This window comes from Melanerpes formicivorus, unplaced genomic scaffold, assembly GCF_026170545.1.
Source record: "Melanerpes formicivorus ecotype bairdi unplaced genomic scaffold, bMelFor1.0.p_v2 SCAF_151, whole genome shotgun sequence".
Classification (NCBI taxonomy): Eukaryota; Metazoa; Chordata; class Aves; order Piciformes; family Picidae; genus Melanerpes; species Melanerpes formicivorus.
The window spans coordinates 477,817-496,550 of record NW_027142503.1 but is presented as its reverse complement, the minus strand read 5'-3'; the positions used below and the strand labels follow the sequence as shown (position 1 = coordinate 496,550).

Below are 18,734 nucleotides of genomic sequence, written 5' to 3'. Positions count from 1 at the left end.
GGTGCCGGTTGCCTGGGAGAAGAGACCAACCCCCACCTGACTACAACCTCCCTTCAGGTAGTTGTAGACATCAATAAGGTCTCCCCTGAGCCTCCTCTTCTCCAGGCTAAACAACTCCAGCTCCCTCAGCCTCTCCTCACAGGGCTTGTGCTCGAGGCCTTGCCCTAACCTCGTTGCCCTTCTCTGGGCATATTCAAGAGTCTCAATGTCCTTCTTAAATTGAGGGGCCCAGAACTGGACACAGGACTCACAGTAATGTTATGCAATGCTTTACTAGGTGGAGATTTGACGAATAACTTCTCCAAAGAAAATTACGAGGAGAAAGCAGATTGCAGTTTCCCAGTTTGGAAGGTGTCCAGGGAGATCCCTGAGTCATGGAAAATCCATTGGGATTGCTGTAGTGGCTTTGTTTCAGCATTGCATCTTGTATAAAGAGCTACAGCTGGATGAGTTTGTTGTTTGGTGTAAAGTTGTTGCCTGCCATATTAGTGATGCAAGAGAACTTTTGGATTGCAGACACCTAACCAGGTAGTAAAGGCAGATGTGATTCATTGTTAGAAGATTCATTTATCCTGCAAGGCAAATGCTCATCCTTCTGTTATTCCTTCCATTCTTAAAGCTTCTGGTATTTTCCTTATTAGAAATCATTAGAGAAAAGCATTTTGGCTGCTATTTTCTTAAGAGCAGTGATATCAGTGCAGCAGTTGCTGTTCTGATGATCAGAATACTTGAGCAATGAGACAAGACAGGGTGTGAGTGAATAATCAAATGCAGTGTCATGCCTTCAGTTCAGTGTTTGACCATGGAAATACTTGGTTTATGTGAGTGAAGAGCATTGTGGAATTGCCCTCCACCTCACCCCAGAGGAGAGAGCAGAAGCCTTGTATGTGGGTGTTCCTCTAGCTGATTTGGACTGATTAGCAGTAAATACAACTCATCTCCATTTATTGTAGGAATTAACAATTAGCAAAAAGGGGACTGTTTGTCTGCTCTGTGACTGAAATCTGTGCTTTAGACTGTAGAACAAGCTTGTGTTAAAGGCTGTCTAGCTGAGACGTTTAGTCTCTGCTAAAATTTAAAGCAGGCAGTTTAATATTTTGCACTGGTGTACGTCCAAAGTAAGGTGAATTAGGGACATTCTGATCTCTTGTTTGCACTGCTAAATCTGGAGTAATAATTCACAGAACAAGAGAAGAACTAAGGCAGCTTCTGGTTTCGCTTCTATCTGTCTAAATCTGAACTCGTGCCAGAAACTATGTTTATTTATTGGCGTTCCTCTGAGTTTACCCTCTGTATGAGTATGTATGTCTGAGCTGCACACACACAAAAAAACTTGATAGGAAGTTACTTTTGCTCATTAAATTCTTAACTGACCTCTCAGTTCCTCCTGCCCTTTTACGTAATATTTTATCAGAGATTTAAAGGTCAGCCAAGCTCTGACTTGCCCTTGTTTTTCCTCCATAGAGGCATATGGCAAATAGGATGCACACAAGAGGATAAAGCTGGGAGGAGTAGGTGGCACTGACACCCCTGGAAACTCAGTCTGCCTTTGGCACACGGCTGCAGCAGCAGTTCTCAGCCCACATTTTGACGGTTGAGCCAGCAGGACTGTGTTTGCACAGGAAGCGATCAGAGAGGTGTGTGCCTGTGTGCTTTGGCACAGTCCAGGCTCTGAATTGCTCCAGCCTAGGAACCTCCTCTGAACTCATTAGTATTAAAACAGAACAGAGGAGACTTTGTAGCAAGGGAGAGGGTGGGGAGGCAGGAAAGGTAGCAGTTTGGACAACATTTTCCCTGCATCTACCTTCCTTTATAGGGTCTCATCTAAAGGACTGTGGCATGAAAATCCTTGGTACAAGGAGGGGGAAGAGAGGGGGAAATGAAGGGAGGAGAAGGAAAGAAAATGAAAGGCAAGGAATTGACACTGTGCTGAAACAGCAGAATTTACTTTTATTTTTATTTAGTGTTATAAATGCTGATAATCAAAGCTGTACTTGAGAGAGGTATTTGATATGTTGTGTATAATCAGAATGTGAAGGTAGATGAAGTATATGCCCTAGAGGACTTGCAACCCATCGCAGTGAAAAGATGTATGTAACAGAAGTTTAACAGCTTCAGTTCTGTTGCTTTAATTTAATTGACTGGATAGTGGCGTACAGAGCATACTCTATTAACTTTCCAGTTTACACAGTGTGTAAACACTATGGGTATGTTAAAAGACGAAGGAAGATGGAGAAATTGTGGGGAAAAGGTTAGGAGTCAATGGGAACAGTTGAAACATGCTCCTTTTAGGGGCAAGTCTAGTAACTCAGGATGGGAAGCAGCCAGGTGGGTGGTACTGCTTCAGAGAAGTGAACTGTAAGTGAGAATAAGTCAGGCAGATTTTGAGGAGTTTTGTTATAAAACAAACAAACAAACAAACAGTAACTGCCTTCATAGAACACGCAACCAGGACTGCAATCTGGCAGATACATGAAGTAATCTTTGCATTGGTAAGGTCTCAGCTGGAACACTGTCCCCACTTTTGAACAGTGCACTTCATGAAAGATGTACTTTGGGAAGGGCCCGGAAGTCAATTAGAAGAGGAATGAGAGGTCCAGAGGACGTGACCTCTAAGAAAGACTGAAAAAGCTGGGCTTGTTTAGCCTCAAGAAAGATGACTGATGAGGGACATTACAACAGCCTTTAATAAGCTTGAAACCTGTTATCTAGAGGAAGGAAAAAAAAACCGCTCACCATGTCTGTGGTTGATAGGGCCGGAAGTAATAGGCTTAAATTGCAGCAGCAGGGATTTAGATTAGACATGAGTCTGACTATTCAATTTTCATCCCCATCCCTCTCATGGGGCTCATTCCAATTCACTGACACAGACATGCAGCTCACCTTAACATAAAAAGCAGTGATGATAGTCAGCTATTGGCATTATTGTCAATAATATACATACAGCATATGCCCACCCATATCCATTGACTGCCCCTTTTGCTCTACTCATTTTGTAGCCCTACCTATGAGAATGCATATCCAAGTCATGATCTCGCTCTCTAAACATCTGTGTGTATTGTTGCATAAACAGGTACTGGTTTTCCTCATTCTTTCTCATTCTATTGGACCCAGTAGATTGTTATCTCATGCATGTGGTTTGCCTGTGAAGGGCAGAAAAATGAACAGCAGATGCTGCTTCTAGCAGCCTGTGAAAGAGGGCTGCCACAATAGGTCTTGCTGGCTATATATGTACTTACATGCTGTCAAGTCACAGAATGCTTTGAGGAATAGGAGAGAGACAGGATTTAGCTCTTGTTCAGGAAGCAAAGCAGTGATTCACCAATGATTAAGGAGGAAAAAAGGAAGCAGCAGAGTGGAAGGTGTGTTTGAGGGTGGAGGATATGTTAATCAACTTTCTGTGAGGTAAATTTCTCTGCCAAAAAGCAGTGATCTCAATAGATGAAAATCTTACTCGGCTGCTGAGCCTTAGGAATGAGTAACTACTGTCCTGGCAGGGTAGAAGAGAAACATATCTTTCAGTATGTTGAAATCATATCAGGTGCTTTCTGTCATGTACTATTATGACTGAATATCAAGAGATTTTGGGCCTCTAGTACTGACAGGATTTTAACAGCACAGCTTTTTGAGAAAGCAAGAGGGACAAAGAGTATGATGGGAATCGAAGCCATTTGTTTGCCTGCTTTTCTGCTTTGCAGTCAAATCCATGGCAGGAGCCAAAATGTAAACATTGCTTCTGAAGCCAGCAGGCTGTGTGAGCAAGTCCTGTGTGCACAGTGGTTGCATCATGTACAACCACAACTATGAAACATTTTCTGTATGGGCAGATGTTATGTGATGTCCTATGCATCTAGTCCTTGTGTAGGTAAGGTGTGAGTGGCATGCACATCTGCACACACATACTGTGCATGTGCAAATGCCTGGAAACCCAATGGTGTTTTGCAGGTCCACACAATTCTTATCAGTTGGGTAACTGGTCAAAATATTAGTCTCAAGCTGCGCCAGGGGAAGTTTAGGCTCAAGGTGAGGAGAAAGTTCTTCACAGAGAGAGTTGTTAGCCATTGGAATGTGCTGCCCAGGGAGGTGGTGGAATCACCGTCCCTGGAGGTGTTCAGAAGGGGATTGGACATGGCACTTGGTGCCATGGTTTAGTAGTCATGAGGTGTTGGGTGACAGGTTGGAGTTGATGATCTTTGAGGTCTTTTCCCACCTTATTGATTCTATGATTCTATGTTACTCAGCAGCCTTATATGGTGTGTTGCTTCTGTATGTTTTTAATTGCAAGGATTAGGATGAGATGGAAAAGCATGAGGGGAAGGAAACTTTTTTGCATGGGGAGAGGGGGGAGTGTTGTTTTTCTTTTTCTTCGTGAGTTATGAGTGGACATTAGGTACCCAAGGGGAAACTTTTAACCAGTGTGCTGCATCCGGAGATGTGCTAACTGTATGAATAGTAGTGCTGCTGCTTGTTGAAAGACCATCTGCCTTCAAGTTTTCCTGTGGATGCAGCCATGCAGTTGTGCCAGGCATAGCCCTGAGAAGGTAGGGATGGGAACTGGTTATAATCCAGAAAAGAAGGTTCTGTTTCACTCCTTGATTCTTGCTTCAATTACACTCCAGTGTTTGCAGTTGTGTATAGAATAGAGTAGAGTAGAGTAGAGTAGAGTAGAGTAGAGTAGAGTAGAGTAGAGTAGAGTAGAATAGAGTAGAGTAGAATAGAATAGAATAGAATAGAATAGAATAGAATAGAATAGAATAGAATTAAGCAGGTTGGAAAATACCTTTGAGATCATTGAGTCCACCCTGTCATCCAACACTATCTAATCAATTAAAACATGGCACCAAACATCCTATCTGGTCTCTTCTTAAACACCTCCTGTGATGGGGACTCCACCACCTCCCTGGGCAGCCCATTCCAATGGCTAACAACTCTTTCTGTGAGGAACTTCTTCCCAACATCCAGCCTAAACCTCCCCTGGCACAAGGGTCATTGTAGCCAGGAGGGGGTTGGTCTCTTCTCCCAGGCAACCAGCACCAGAACAAGAGGACACAGTATCAAGCTGCGCCAGGAGAAGTTTAGGCTTGAGGTGAGGAGAACGTTCTTTACTAAGAGAGTCATTAGCTGTTGGAATATGCTGCTCAGGGAGGTGGTGGAGTCACCATCTCTAGAGGTGTTCAAGAGGGGATTGGACATGGCACTTGGTGCCATGGTTTAATCATAAGTCTGTGGTAACAGGTTGGACTTGATGGTCTTTGAGGTCCCTTCCAACCTTGGTGATTCTGTGTGATTCTGTGTCCTCTTGTTCTGGTGCTAGTTGCCTGGGAGAAAAGACCAACCCTCACCTGGCTACAACCTCCCTTCAGGTAGTTGTAGACAGCAATAAGATCTCCTCTGAGCCTTCTCTTCTCCAGGCTGAGCAACCATAGCTCCCTCAGCGTCTCCTCATAGGGCTTGTGTATTAGGTAAATCCTTTGAAATGCTTCTCCTTTTTTAGGGATCTTTTCTGAGTGGTCCTTTTTTTGCACTTCTCATTGCTCCAGTTTGTACATGAATATTGGCAGTTTGTGTAGTTGAACAAAATCATTCACTGACAGTTCAGGCATGCAGTCTTTCAGAATGCCTGATCGACCTCTTCAGTATTGAAAATGTGCATTCTTCCTGCAGGCTGCCTCTTGCACATCAGCCTAGTTTGCCGGATTGAACAAAGCAATGGAAGGAAAACCGTAGGGGAGCAATCCTATACTGTCCCCTGGAGGCAGATGTAGTGATTAAGTGGGGAAGGTTTATCTCTTTGACTTGGAAGATTCATAAGCTCTTTGCAGAGACTGAGATCTGAAGATCAGGGGTTTTTTAATTCACTTACTGCAGTTATCTCTGAAGTAGCTTTTTGTGCAACTGCTTCTGGATCTATGACGAGAGACTCTCAGCTCCTGCCCAGTCTCCATTCCTGGTGGGAGCAACACTGCTCAAGTGTGAGCCACCAGACTAACCTGATAGTTATTTGCCAACAGAGCCTGGCACAGGCAGCTTGAATTAAAAAATAAAGGTTTCTGTGACTGTCATCAAAGTAAGAATGTAGCTGTCAGACAACATAAGTCATGCTAGCAGCCTCCACATTCCGTTGTGCATTGCATGCTTCCCATGGTGGCAAATGATCCAGTTTCAGATCTCTTTCAGTATGTGCACAAGAGCTGCAGCTTTGCCATCCTTAGAATGGGTGGTGCACCTTTCTCTGGATGACCAGCAGTGTGTGAGAAGCAGGATCATATTTTCACTTCAGGAAATGGCAGCATTAAGGATTACTTACAATTTCATAGTGGGACTTAACTGCCTGCCTGTGTGGAATTGGGCATTCTTCCCTTCGTGGAGATCAGAATTTAAATCTTTCTCAATCTTCTTCTTTTCACCGCGGTCACAGTTCATTTTTACAGGATTTGCAAGTCCACCCTGTCACCACAGACCTCATGACTAAACCATGGCACCAAGTGCCACATCCAGACCCCTCTTGAACACCTCTAGAGATGGTGACTCCACCACCTCCCTGAGCAGCATATTCCAACAGCTAATGACTCTCTTAGTAAAGAACTTTCTCCTCACCTCCAGCCTAAACTTTTCCTGGTGCAGCTTGAGACTGTGTCCTCTTGTTCTGGTGCTGGTTGCCTGGGAGAAGAGACCAATCCCCTCTTGGCTACAACCACCCTTCAGGTAGTTGTAGACAGCAAAAAGGTCTCCCCTGAGCCTTCTCTTCTCCAGGCTAAACAAGCTAAAATTCTTCAATTCATGAAAGTTTTCTAGATTGTGTAAAAGCATCCTCATATGGTTCCTGCATTCTCAGTTTGTTCCCTGTTAGATGACTTGGAAAGAACCTTTATGAATAATGGTGATGTGACTGAGTAAAAGAAAATTTTGGAGCTCTGTTAAAGAAAAAAGTAATAAAAAATTGCAGATGCCAATGCTATCCCTATCTTGAAAGGGACATTAGCTCACGTGCATCACAGAATCAGACAGTTTTCTGAGGCAGGGTGCTGGCCAGTGTTTGACCATCTACAGCATTTGCTCTGTGATTGCAGAGCTTTGACACAGCCTTCTGAAGCTTTTGCTGGTGGTCACAGATCAGGTAACTGCCAGTGTCATCTGTTCTGGAAGTTCTTAAGCTTCCATTCTGAGTTTAACAAAGGAGAGAAATTGTGCCACTTTGTGCTGTTTAAAGGTTTAGTTCCCATGGTGGCTCTTGATGCTGAGACCTGGCTGTCATTTTGCTTGAGTACATATCTGCTGCCAAAGAACCAGTGAAATAGAGCTGCAATCAAACATCTGAAATAGGCATCTCTGAGCAGCAGAAGTGATGAATCCTATCTGCCAGTGTACTGCATCTTACTGTCAGCTCCTGTGGTGTAAAATAAAGATGAAGTTCGTGCCAAAGCTATTCACTCTGGGGATGGTAAATGGATGTAATTATTTAATAATTTCCAAAATGCATTTGCATGCAGAAATAAACATTTCTAAAATGAGAAGATACTGTTAGATGTCACTAATTTATCTCAGTCATAAAAACGTTAAATATGAAAAACAGGCCTAGGCTGGATGCTCATAGAAATGATCTGCTTCCAGAGGCACTGTAAGTAAGAGAGACTGACCTGCAGACAAAAATTAGAAGTGTAATGGAATATATGTAGCTGAAATAATGACAAACTGATGAAACAAGACAAGTATCCAACTAATGATGAGAAAAGATGAGATGAGAAAAGATGAGAAAAGTTTAGGAAAGATGCTGAGTTGCTGGAACATGTCCAGATAAGGGCAACAAAGTTGGGAAGGGGTTTGGGGCACAAGGCCTATGAGGAGAGGCTGAGGGAGCTGGGGTTGCTTAGCCTGGAGAAGAGGAGGCTCAGGGGAGACCTTATTGCTCTCTACAACTACCTGAAGGGAGGTTGTAGCCAGGTGGGGGTTGGTCTCTTCTCCCAGGCAAGCAGCACCAGAACAAGAGGACACAGTCTCAAGCTGCACCAGGAAAAGTTTAGGCTGGATGCTAGGAAGAAGTTCTTCACAGAAAGAGTGGTTGGCCATTGGAATGTGCTGCCCAGGGAGGTGGTAGAGTCACCATCACTGGAGGTGTTTAGGAAGAGACTGGATGGGGTGCTTTGTGCCATGGTTTAGTTGATTAGATGGTGTTGGATGATAGGTTGGACTCGATGATCTCAAAGGTCTTTTCCAACCTGGTCTCATCTATTCTATTCTATTCCATTCCATTCCATTCCATTCCATTCTATAACAAATCTCCTTTCCTTCCTGCCAATATACATGTTATGTCTATATTAATCAAGATATTGCCTGCAGTAAATAAAAAATATCATGTCCAAATCCAATGCTTGATCATGCTGGAAATGCTATGCATGATTCATTAAACTTTTATGAAGACAAAAAAAAATCAATAAAGCAACAACTGAAAAATGGAATAAAAAAAAAAAAAAAGAAAAAAAAAACCAGCACCAACCAACCAACCAACCAAAACTTAAAACCCCCCCACATCCAACCCCCTCAAAACCAATGCCACCAGCCTCTGAGGATTTATCGGTGGGGTTTGGGTTGTTGTGTTTTTCCTTTACAAAATGAAGTAGCTGTCTGACCTTAAGTCAGTGGGAAGGTCCCCTGTGACCGGGAGGCCTGGCAGCTGGTGTAACTGGGACAAGTAGAATGAGAAACTGGAACTGAGGAAGTCTTCCATGAGTATCCGAAAGTCCCTTGAGAACCAAGTTTGGAGCTCTTGGTCTCCAGCATTCTGACCTGAAGCTGAGGGGTGCTGCAGTCCTGAAGCCCTGATATTCTATGTACTTAAAGTCCTGAGGTTTCCATCCTGTCCCTGCCTGTGGCTTAAGCAGCAGTGTTGACAGTGGAACACCTCATTGTGTCTTTGAGCATCTTACTAAATTTGCTTTTCAAACAATTTCTGATTTTCTCTATTTAAATGGTCTTTACAGGTTTTCTTGCAAGGCTAGGTGAACCAGACTGTGGGAGCAACTATCCTGTGATTGTTCCACTTTTCCACAGATGTCTGAATGGTGGAGATTCATTACACATTTAAGCACAGAGATGTAGACAGACCTTGAGTGTTCTTTAGAGAGGCAGGCATGTTGGTATACACTAAAGGTTCTCCTGTAGTATTGCTGTCTAGGTGATCTACTCTTCTGCATTTCTAAAATATTACTTTTCCTCTCTATTGGTTTCATTTAATGTCACTAAGAAAAAGTGCTACCATGTCTAGGTGAGAAATGCTTTTCTATTGAGCTCTTCTGGGGCTTTGAGTAATATCATTATCAAGCTGATGGCTACCCAGCATCAAATCCAGCTTTCACACTTTGAATGTTCCCAAAAAGCAAGAGGCATAATGTGGTTTTAAATCCCACAAAATACTGGTTTTATATTTCCTACCCATTCTTCCTTCTTGTTCCGTTTCTCTCTGTCCGTCTCTTATTTCCTTGGGTTGTAGCCATTTGAATGGAGGCCATCTTCCCTTTTGGCCTGAGAACTGGATTGGAAATATTTGAACCTCTAATCCAGCTCCAGTACATTTTAAATGTTTTATCATTGAAATTCAACCTGTGTAAGTAAAACAAAAAAAAATGCCCACATGAAAGTGAAATTAACTGAATGTATCCCTCTCTCAGTAAATGAAATAAAACAGGAAATAGATAAAGGAGGTAAATGTAAGGAATATTAACTGGAGGTACTTTACATCTCCCTCAGGCCAGTCTGGAAAATGTCTTTTTAATCTGTGTTTCATAAGAACACTTGAAACTTCAAGTATTTTTAAGAGCCAGGAGGCTGAGCTCCATTGTGCAGGGTCATGCTGGCATGAATTGCTGGAACTGGGCCGTCCATCCAAGGCATAGAAGAGGATTTACTACATTTCTGTTGGGAAACTGGCTCAGGTGAGGGAGGAGGGTGTTTTCTCTGCTTTGTTCTGACCAGCTCTTTTTTCCTTCCATTTGCATTTGCTCCCTGGGCGTTTGGTCACATTGACTTCCTTAGCCTGGCTCCAACCCCAGTCTCAATGACTGCACTCAGAGCTTGTAGTTGTTCTCCTTTCCTGCCAACCTTTGCAATTCTTTTCCCATTCAGTAGCTGTTTGATGTCACTGAGCTAACTCCAGGGTCTGAATTTCTGACAGATCTGCCTGTGTCATTGGGTCAGAATGACCTATTCATGGACCAAATGACCCTTGTGAAACAACTTCTTTATTTTGATCCTGTTTCCCTCCAAGGCAGCAAGCTTTTCTTATGTGCTGTCTGTTAGGATACTCAGAATTGGAAGACTAACGACCTGATCCAGGATCTTCTTTCCTAGCTAGATCCAGGAGTTTCCTGTGTGGTCTTGGTGGTCTTCTGATCTATCAAATTGGGATGGAGAAAGTAAGATGGGAATGGGATAGATAAGGTGATTTGGAGGATTCCAGAAGACGTGTTCACATGTCTTTACAGAGTGGGATTTGATTAATGGTAGAAACAGAGAGGAGCATGTAGGTCTCTTCAGTTCTTTCCACTCCTTTTGTCTCAGTGAGGGGGCACACTTGCTGAAGACTAACTTCAGGAAGAAGTGTTGGGAGATCTTGACTGATGCTTTGCACTCTGTAGAACGTTGTCTCCCTGTTAAGTCTTTTGCTTGCTGTTTGCCCATCTGACCCAGGGGCTAGAACCCAGCGTTTTGGTTCCTAACAAAGACAAACACTGGCTGTTTCAAAAGGAAAGATAATCCATCCTCCATTTTCCTGTAGTTCTACTATTATCTAGCGAAATGTGTTTGGGTCTACCTTTTGTAGTCACATTCTGCTTGGAACCCTGAGCAGTTTCCTTGTTTCTATGTTACTTGAGCTAATGCAGTGTCTTCTAATGTTCTAGCTTAATCTACCCTCTGGAGTCACAGCAGAGTGCAGATGTGCAGATGTGCTTTGTTTACACTGGGTTCACCTTTCTAGGCTTCTGTCCTGAAAAGAATGTCATGCTCTTAGCATGCAAAATTACATGACAAGACAGAAAGTTGCATATTCTTATTTCCCTACTGAAGGCAGTGTGCTCTTTATGTCCCTGATACTGCCAGTGTCCAGGGCAGTATCTAGAAACTGCAGCAACTGTCAACATCCTGCCTTATGAGTGATTTTAGTCACTTGGAATTGAACTATATTGGAAAACCAAGTTAGTTCATCTTTACAAAAAACAAACAAACAAGCAAACAAACAAAACCAAAACCAACCAACCAAACACCAAGAAACCCAACCCAAAACAAAACAACCCCCCCCCAACCAAACCAAAGCCACCACCACCAAAAAATCATTAAACAGTTCAATAAAACAATACTGATTTTTTTTCCCCTAAGAATTTAGCTGAGCCCAGCCAACTCTTTTCAGATGTATATTCTGGCCTCTTTGGTGGTTCTTCCAAACCTGGCATTTGGGATTCCCTTTCCACCCCTCCTTTCTCTCCCACATGGTTGACCTCCAACAGCATTCCTTTGCTTGTCTTAAGATCTTACACATCGTTTCAGTCTCCCTCTCCCCCCAAGAATGTGATACTGGCCCAAGCTTTCTAATTGTGTGTAGCAAGGATAAAACTCCTTGCCTTGCTTGGCTGCCCTCTTATTTGGAAATTCACCCTAAACATTTCCACATGGCTTGCACAGCTAAAATTTTTAGGGTGTTTTTTCATTAAGACTTTTTTTCTTCTTAAAAACACCCTCCAGCGTCTTCTACCTCAGGCTGCTGGCACTGACCTTGCCTTGTTACTGTTTGCATTTCTTTTGTACCTTTTTGCAGCTGAAATCTCTATGGGCTTTTAAATCTGTCAGCAGCCGCTACCAGGCTCAGTGTGCAATTTAGCTCACTGTTTTCACAAGTTTCCCAGCCCTGAATGCTTTCCAAATGAGCCATTGTTGGGCTGAGTTAAAGAGGTATTGTCTCTGCTTGGGCTAGGTTAGTGTGGATGCCAGAATCTGCATGTGCAGCATTAGTGCTGCGATGTCATCTTGATGTTGGACCGCTGGACACTTCCTTCTCCGAATGCTTTCAAATATGTAGGAAAAAGAAAGCCCTGCCAAAATTGATTACTTGAAAAATCAAGAATAGTGTGGCCAGCACGAGCAGGGAAGTCATTGTGCCCCTGTACTCAGCACTGGTTAGGCCACACCTTGAGTGCTGTGTCCAGTTCTGGGCTCCTCAATTTAAGAAGGACATTAAGACTCTTGAACATGTCCAGAAAAGGGCAACGAGGCTGGTGAGAGGCCTCGAGCACAATCCCTATGAGGAGAGTCTGAGGGAGCTGGGGTTGCTTAGCCTGGAGAAGAGGAGGCTCAGGGGAGACCTCATTGCTTTCTACAACTACCTGAAAGGTGGTTGTAGCCAGGAAGGGGTCAGTCTCTTCTCTCTAGCAACCAGCACCAGAACAAGAGGACACAGTCTCAAGCTGCACCAGGGGAAGTTTAGGCTGGTGGTGAGGAGAAAGTTCTTCACAGAGAGAGTTGTTAGCTGTTGGAATGGGCTTCCTGGGAAGGTGGTGGAATCACCATCTCTAGAGGTGTTCAAGAGGGGATTGTACGTGGCACTTGCTGCCATGGTCTAGTAGTCACGAGGTGTTGGGTGACAGGTTGGACTTTATGATCTTTGAGGTCTTTTCCAACCTTACTGATTCTATGATTCTATATTGCTGAAACAGTCATTTAGAAATATTTGTCTGTCTCTTCTTGTGCAGGGCTGCTTGCTAGGAAGGCCATTCTTACCTGTTTAATTCCCATTAGCACCTGAAGCTGGCAGCTGTGATTGGAGCCCTGTTCTAGTCAATGCTGAATAAACACAGAGCAAACATCAGTCTCTGCTTTGATGATTTTAGAGACACGTTGTACAGGAAAAGAGTCTGTTGTTATCTGCCTTTCACAGAAGAGAAATGGAAGCTAGGGAGTTTGGTGGTGTGTCCAGAGGGACACGCTACCTTGTGTCAGAGTTGGGAGTCAGTTCCAGATCACAGCATTATCCTTCTTTTAACAGATGGGAGGTTGTCTAGGCTCTAAATGGTTCACTTTTTGTCAAAGAATGAATTTTCTGGTCTGTTCAACCTGATGTGATGCAGTGTGAAGGAGATACATCCTTTAAGTCGGAAATGTTGATTGTCTGTTGCAGAGTGGGATTTCTTGGTTGCCATTGATGTTACTACCATTAGACAACTGTCTTGTGACTTCTGCTTAAAAGATGCAATAATTTCACTGTTATTCTATGTAAGAGCAAGCTGCAGGCCAGGAAGAAGGTGTATTGAGTCTTCAGTCTTTCTCTAAGAACCATAAAGAATGCCTGTATCATATAAGCCAGTGCTTTGAATTTTTCACTTCAGCCCTTTTATGTAATATTTCCTGTCCCTGACAAATCATTAGTAAAGGAAGTTTGACATGGGAGTTATTCAGGCTGCCTCTCTTCATAAGCCCTGCTCTGACTGAGAACTCACAATAGCAAGGTAAAAATTACAAACCAAATTATCTTTGGAAAATCTGGGAGCCAGTAATTCCTCTACCTTTTGATGGAAAGCTAGTCTACATACCTGGAAGATTCCTCTCAGCCTCTCAAGTTACCAATGCAGCTATTGACTCTTGTTTTGTTTTTTTCTGTTTTTCCTTTGTGCAATCTCTAGGATGAATTGGATCTCACAGACAAGAACAGAGAGGCTATGTTTGCACTCCCTCCAGAGAAGAAATGGCAGATTTACTGCAGCAAAAAGAAGGTACTACTGCTGTCCTGACTGAAGCAGCTTAGCAATAAATTCTATGTCCATGTACATAATTACTGGTACACATCCAGATCTGAACTATGGGTTTCTATGGGTTTATCTGCTGTTTAATCAAGAAAATGATTAAGTGATGTGAGGATTTTTGCCAGCATGAATATGGCAATTTTTTTTTCTTATAGGTAGTATGTGCATTTGTGATTTCTGGAGAGAATGTTACCAAATTAAATTAGTATGCTGTTTATTTTGAATCTTTCACATGTTTGGTCTGGGGTTTTTTGAGCTGGAAGAAAAGCTATCATGGAAATGTTTAAAGGAAGTTTTAAAAACTTTTGTAGGTTGCTTAGAACTGAAATCATGGAACCATGGGATTGTTTTGGTTAGAAAATATCTCTAAGAACATTGAGTCCAACCATCAACCTCTACCGTGGTCGCCATTCAATAATGAAGTGCTATGTCTACACATTTTAATAACACCTCCAGGGATGGTGACTCCACCACCTCCCTGGGCAACCTATTCCAATAGAATAGAATGAAATAGAATAGAATGGCATAGAATAGACCAGGTTGGAAGAGACCTTTGAGATCATTGTGTCCAACCTACCATCCAACACCATCTAATGAACTAAACCATGGCATCAAGCACCCCATCCAGTCTCTTCCTAAACACCTCCAGTGATGGTGACTCCACCACCTCTCTGGGCAGCACAATCCAATGGCCAATCACTCTTTCTATGAAGAACTTTTTCCTAACATCCAGCCTAAACCTACACTGGCGCAGCTTGAGACTGTGTCCTCTTGTTCTGGTGCTGGGTTATTGTGGCCAATGTGTAGAACCTGGCACTTAGGTGTGTTAAATCTCATGCCCTTGGACTCTACCCATCTGTCCAGCCTGTCATGGTTCCTCTGCAGAGCTCTCATACCTTCTAACAGATCAACACCTGCCCCCAGCTTGGTGTCGTCTGCAAACTTACTCATGATGGACTCAATCCCCTCATCCAGATCATCAATAAAGATATTAAAGAGCATGGGGCCCAGCAGCTGGTTACAATGCCTCTGAGCTATCAATAATTCTGAAAGAATGTCAGAGCAGTCTAGGCTCCATTGTCTTTTGTTCTTTTGCCATTCTTCCTGCTGGTGCACAGAAGCTTGCAAGTGAAAGGAAGGTGCAGCCTGCTGTGATTAATATCTCCTTTACATTTTTGCTGGCTGGTCCAGCTGGCTTTTTCAGCTCTGGTGGGACAGAATCTATTTGTAGCCATCTTAGAGAACCACACGTTCCATCTCCTGGACCAGTCATCCTTGGCAGGAAGAATCCGGCTTTAATGTATTTAATACATTGGCTGGATTCACTATAAAAATCTTGAAGACCTCCAGAGTTAAAGAAGTTGTGCACTGGAAAATCTTTATAATGAGTTTATAGCGCAACCTCAGCGTGCTGAACTCCAGCTATCCAAAATGATGTGCTAACTGTAACAGGATACTGTTGCCAGATGTCTATTCATTATATTGTAGATACTTTCAATTACTTGAAACCTGAACTGTCCAATATTATTCATTGTTTCCCTCACAGACAGATGATAAGTGGTGAGGTATCTCTGTCTCTATCCTATTACCTAATCCAGCTCTCCTTGCTGTTTTACAGTCCTGGTTTGAGAAGCTTGTTGCAGACTGCACTTCAGAGGAAACCTGTCTTTTCTGAATATAATTTTAGCCACAAAGGGCCAAATTCCTCACTTAGGAGAATGCTATCAGCCATCCAAGACAAGCCCCAGAGAGCTCTGTCTTGTTGATGTTGGGGTCTCTGAGATTTCTGGGAATTGAGGGGTCTTCACTTTGTAATGTAGCCAGTGAACTGGAATTTCAAAAAATGCATGTTGAGACAACTGTTGATGGTCATTAATCTCAGATGCCTTTTCTAGTGAAAAAGTAGCAGAAGGTCAGATCTTCCAGAGTGGCTCCAAAGGTGGTGAGATTAGTGGACTGTCTTAGGTAAACAAATGGAATATAATAAAATAGAATTAACCAGGTTGGAAAAGACCTATGAGATCACCGAGTCCAACCTATCACCCAACACCATCTAATCAACTAAACCATGGCACCAAGCACCCCATCAATTCTCTTCCTAAACAGTCTGCCTTGGTTAGGCCACACTTTGAGTACTGTGTCCAGTTCTGGGCCTCTCAGTTTAAGAAGGACATCGAGACACTTGACCGTGTCCAGAGAAGGGCAACAAGGCTGGGGAGAGGCCTTGAACACAAGCCCTGTGAGGAGAGGCTGAGGCAGCTGGGGTTGCTTAGCCTGGAGAAGAGGAGGCTCAGGGCAGACCTCATTGCTTTCTACAACTACCTGAAAGGTGGTCGTAGCCAAGAGGAGGTTGGTCTCTTCTCTCTAGCAACCAGTGCCAGAACAAAAGGACACAGTCTCAAGCTGCACCAGGGGAAGTTTAGGCTGGTGGTGAGGAGAAAGTTCTTCACAGAGGGAGTCATTCGTCATTGGAATGGGCTGCCCAGGGAGGTGGTGGAGTCACTGTCCCTGTAGGTGTTCAAGAGGGGATTGGACATGGCACATAGTGCCATGGTCTAGTCATGAGGTCTGTGGTGACAGGTTGGACTTGATGATCTTTGAGGTCTCTTCCAACCTTAGTGATACTGTGATACTGTGATACCTCCAGTGATGGTGACTCCACCATCTCCCTGGGCAGCACATTCCAATGGCAAATCACTCTTGCTATGACGAACTTTTTCCTAACATCCAGCCTAAACCTCCCCTGGCACAGCTTGAGACTGTGTCCTCTTGTTCTGGTGATGGTTGCCAGGGAGAAGAGACCAAACCCCACCTGGCTGCAACCTCCTTTCAGGCAGTTGCAGATAGCCATAAGGTCTCCCCTGAGCCTCCTCTTCTCCAGGCTAAGCAACCCCAGTTCCCTCAGCCTCTCCTCATAGGGCTTGTGTTCCAAACCCCTCACCAACTTTCCTGCCCTTCTCTGGACATATTCCAGCAACTCAACATCTTTCCTAAACTGAGGGGCCCAGAAGTGGACACAGGACTCAAGGTGTGGCCTAACCAGTGCTGAGTACAGGGGCACAATGACTTCCCTGCTCCTGCTGGCCACACTATTCCTGATGCAGGCCAGGATTTCATAGTTTCATAGTTTCCTAGTTTCATAGTTTCATTCAGGGTTGGAAGGGACCACAAGGATCATCTAGTTCCAACCCCCCTGCCACGGGCAGGGACACCCCACACTAGATCAGGCTGGACAGAGCCTCATCCAGCCTGGGCTAAACACCCCCAGGGACGGGGCCTCAACCACCTCCCTGGACAACCCATTCCAGGGTTTCACCACTCTCATGGTGAAGAACCTCCTCCTCACATCTAGCCTGAATCTCCCCACCTCCAGCTTCATTCCATTCCCCCTAGTCCTATCACTACCTGAGATCCTGAGAAGTCCCTCCCCAGCCTTCCTGTAGGCCCCCTTCAGATACTGGAAGGCCACAATTAGGTCACCTCGGAGCCTTCTCTTCTGCAGACTGAACAGCCCCAACTCCTTCAGTCTGTCCTCATAGGAGAGGTGCTCCAGCCCTCTGATCATCCTTGTGGCCCTTCTCTGGACACACTCCAGCACCCCCACATCCCTCTTGTAATAGGGGCTCCAGAACTGGACACAGTACTCCAGGTGGGGTCTCACCAGGGCTGAGTAGAGGGGGAGGATCACCTCCCTCCACCTGCTAGCCACACTTCTCCTGATGCAGCCCAGGATCTGATTGGCTTTGCGGGCTGCAAGTGCACATTGAGAGCTCATGTTGAGCTTTTTGTCCACCAGCACCCCCAAGTCTCTCTCCTCAGGGCTACTTTCCAGCCAGTCACTGCCCAGCCTGTATTTGTGCCTGGGATTGCCTCGACCCAGATGCAGGACCCTGCACTTGCTCTTATTGAACTTCATGAGGTTGGCTTGTGCCCACCTCTCCAGCCTGTCAAGGTCCCTCTGGATGGCCTCCCTTCCCTCCAGCGTGTCTGCTGCACCACACAGCTTGGTGTCATCAGCAAACTTGCTGAGGGTGCACTCAATGCCACTGTCCATGTCACCCACAAAGATGTTGAACAAGACAGGTCCCAGGACTGATCCCTGAGGGACTCCACTTGTCACTGGCCTCCACTGGGACATGGAGCCATTGACAGCCACTCTTTGGGTGCGGCCATCAAGCCAGTTCCTTATCCATCTAGTGGTCCACCCATCAAACCCATGTGTCACCAGTTTGGAGACCAGGATGTGGTGCGGGACAGTGTCGAAGACTTTGCTCAGGTCCAGGTAAATGACATCAGTTGCTCGCCCCTCATCTATTAGTTTTGTCACCTGCTCATAGAAGGCCACCAGGTTGGTCAGGCAGGATTTGCCCTTGGCAAAGCCATGCTGACTGCTCCCAATCACCTCTTCACTATTCTTTTGAGTGAGTAGTGACTCCAGGAGGATCTGCTCCATGATCTTTCCAGGCACAGAGGTGAGACTGACTGGCCTGTAGTTGCCTGGTTCCTCCTTCTTACCCTTTTTGAAGATGGGGCCTTCATTGGCCTTCTGGGCCACCTGGGCACACTGCTGGCTCATGTTGACCAGTACCCCCAGGTCCCTCTTTGCCAGGCCACTCTCCAACTACGCTGTCCTCAGCCTGTAGCACTGCATGGGGTTGTTGTGGCCAATGTGTAGAACCTGGCGTTTAGCTGTGTTACAATTCATGCCCTTGGCCCATCTGTTCCACCTGTCAAGGTCCCTCTGCAGAGCTCTCCTATCCTCTAGCAGACCAACTCCTGCCCCCACCTTGGTGTCATCTGCAAATTTACTGATGATGGACTCAATGCCCTCATCCAGGTCATCAGTAAAGATGTTAAAGAGCACAGGGCCCAGCACTAATCCCTGGGGAACAACACTAGTGCCTGGCTGCCAGCTGGATGTGGCACCATTCACCATCACTCTCTGGACTC

The 18,734-nt window shown here is 44.7% G+C and overlaps 1 protein-coding gene across 4 annotated transcripts in view; it reads left to right on the top strand.

The window, feature by feature from the left end:
* DAAM2 (dishevelled associated activator of morphogenesis 2) overlaps positions 1–18,734 on the top strand; it is a 245,122-nt gene that overhangs the window by 106,839 nt on the left and 119,549 nt on the right. For all 4 annotated transcript variants that reach the window (XM_068168667.1, XM_068168668.1, XM_068168665.1 and 1 more), the window contains one exon: positions 13,665–13,754. In XM_068168667.1, coding sequence (XP_068024768.1) covers positions 13,665–13,754 — 90 coding nt within the window. The remainder of the gene's footprint in view (positions 1–13,664; positions 13,755–18,734) is intronic.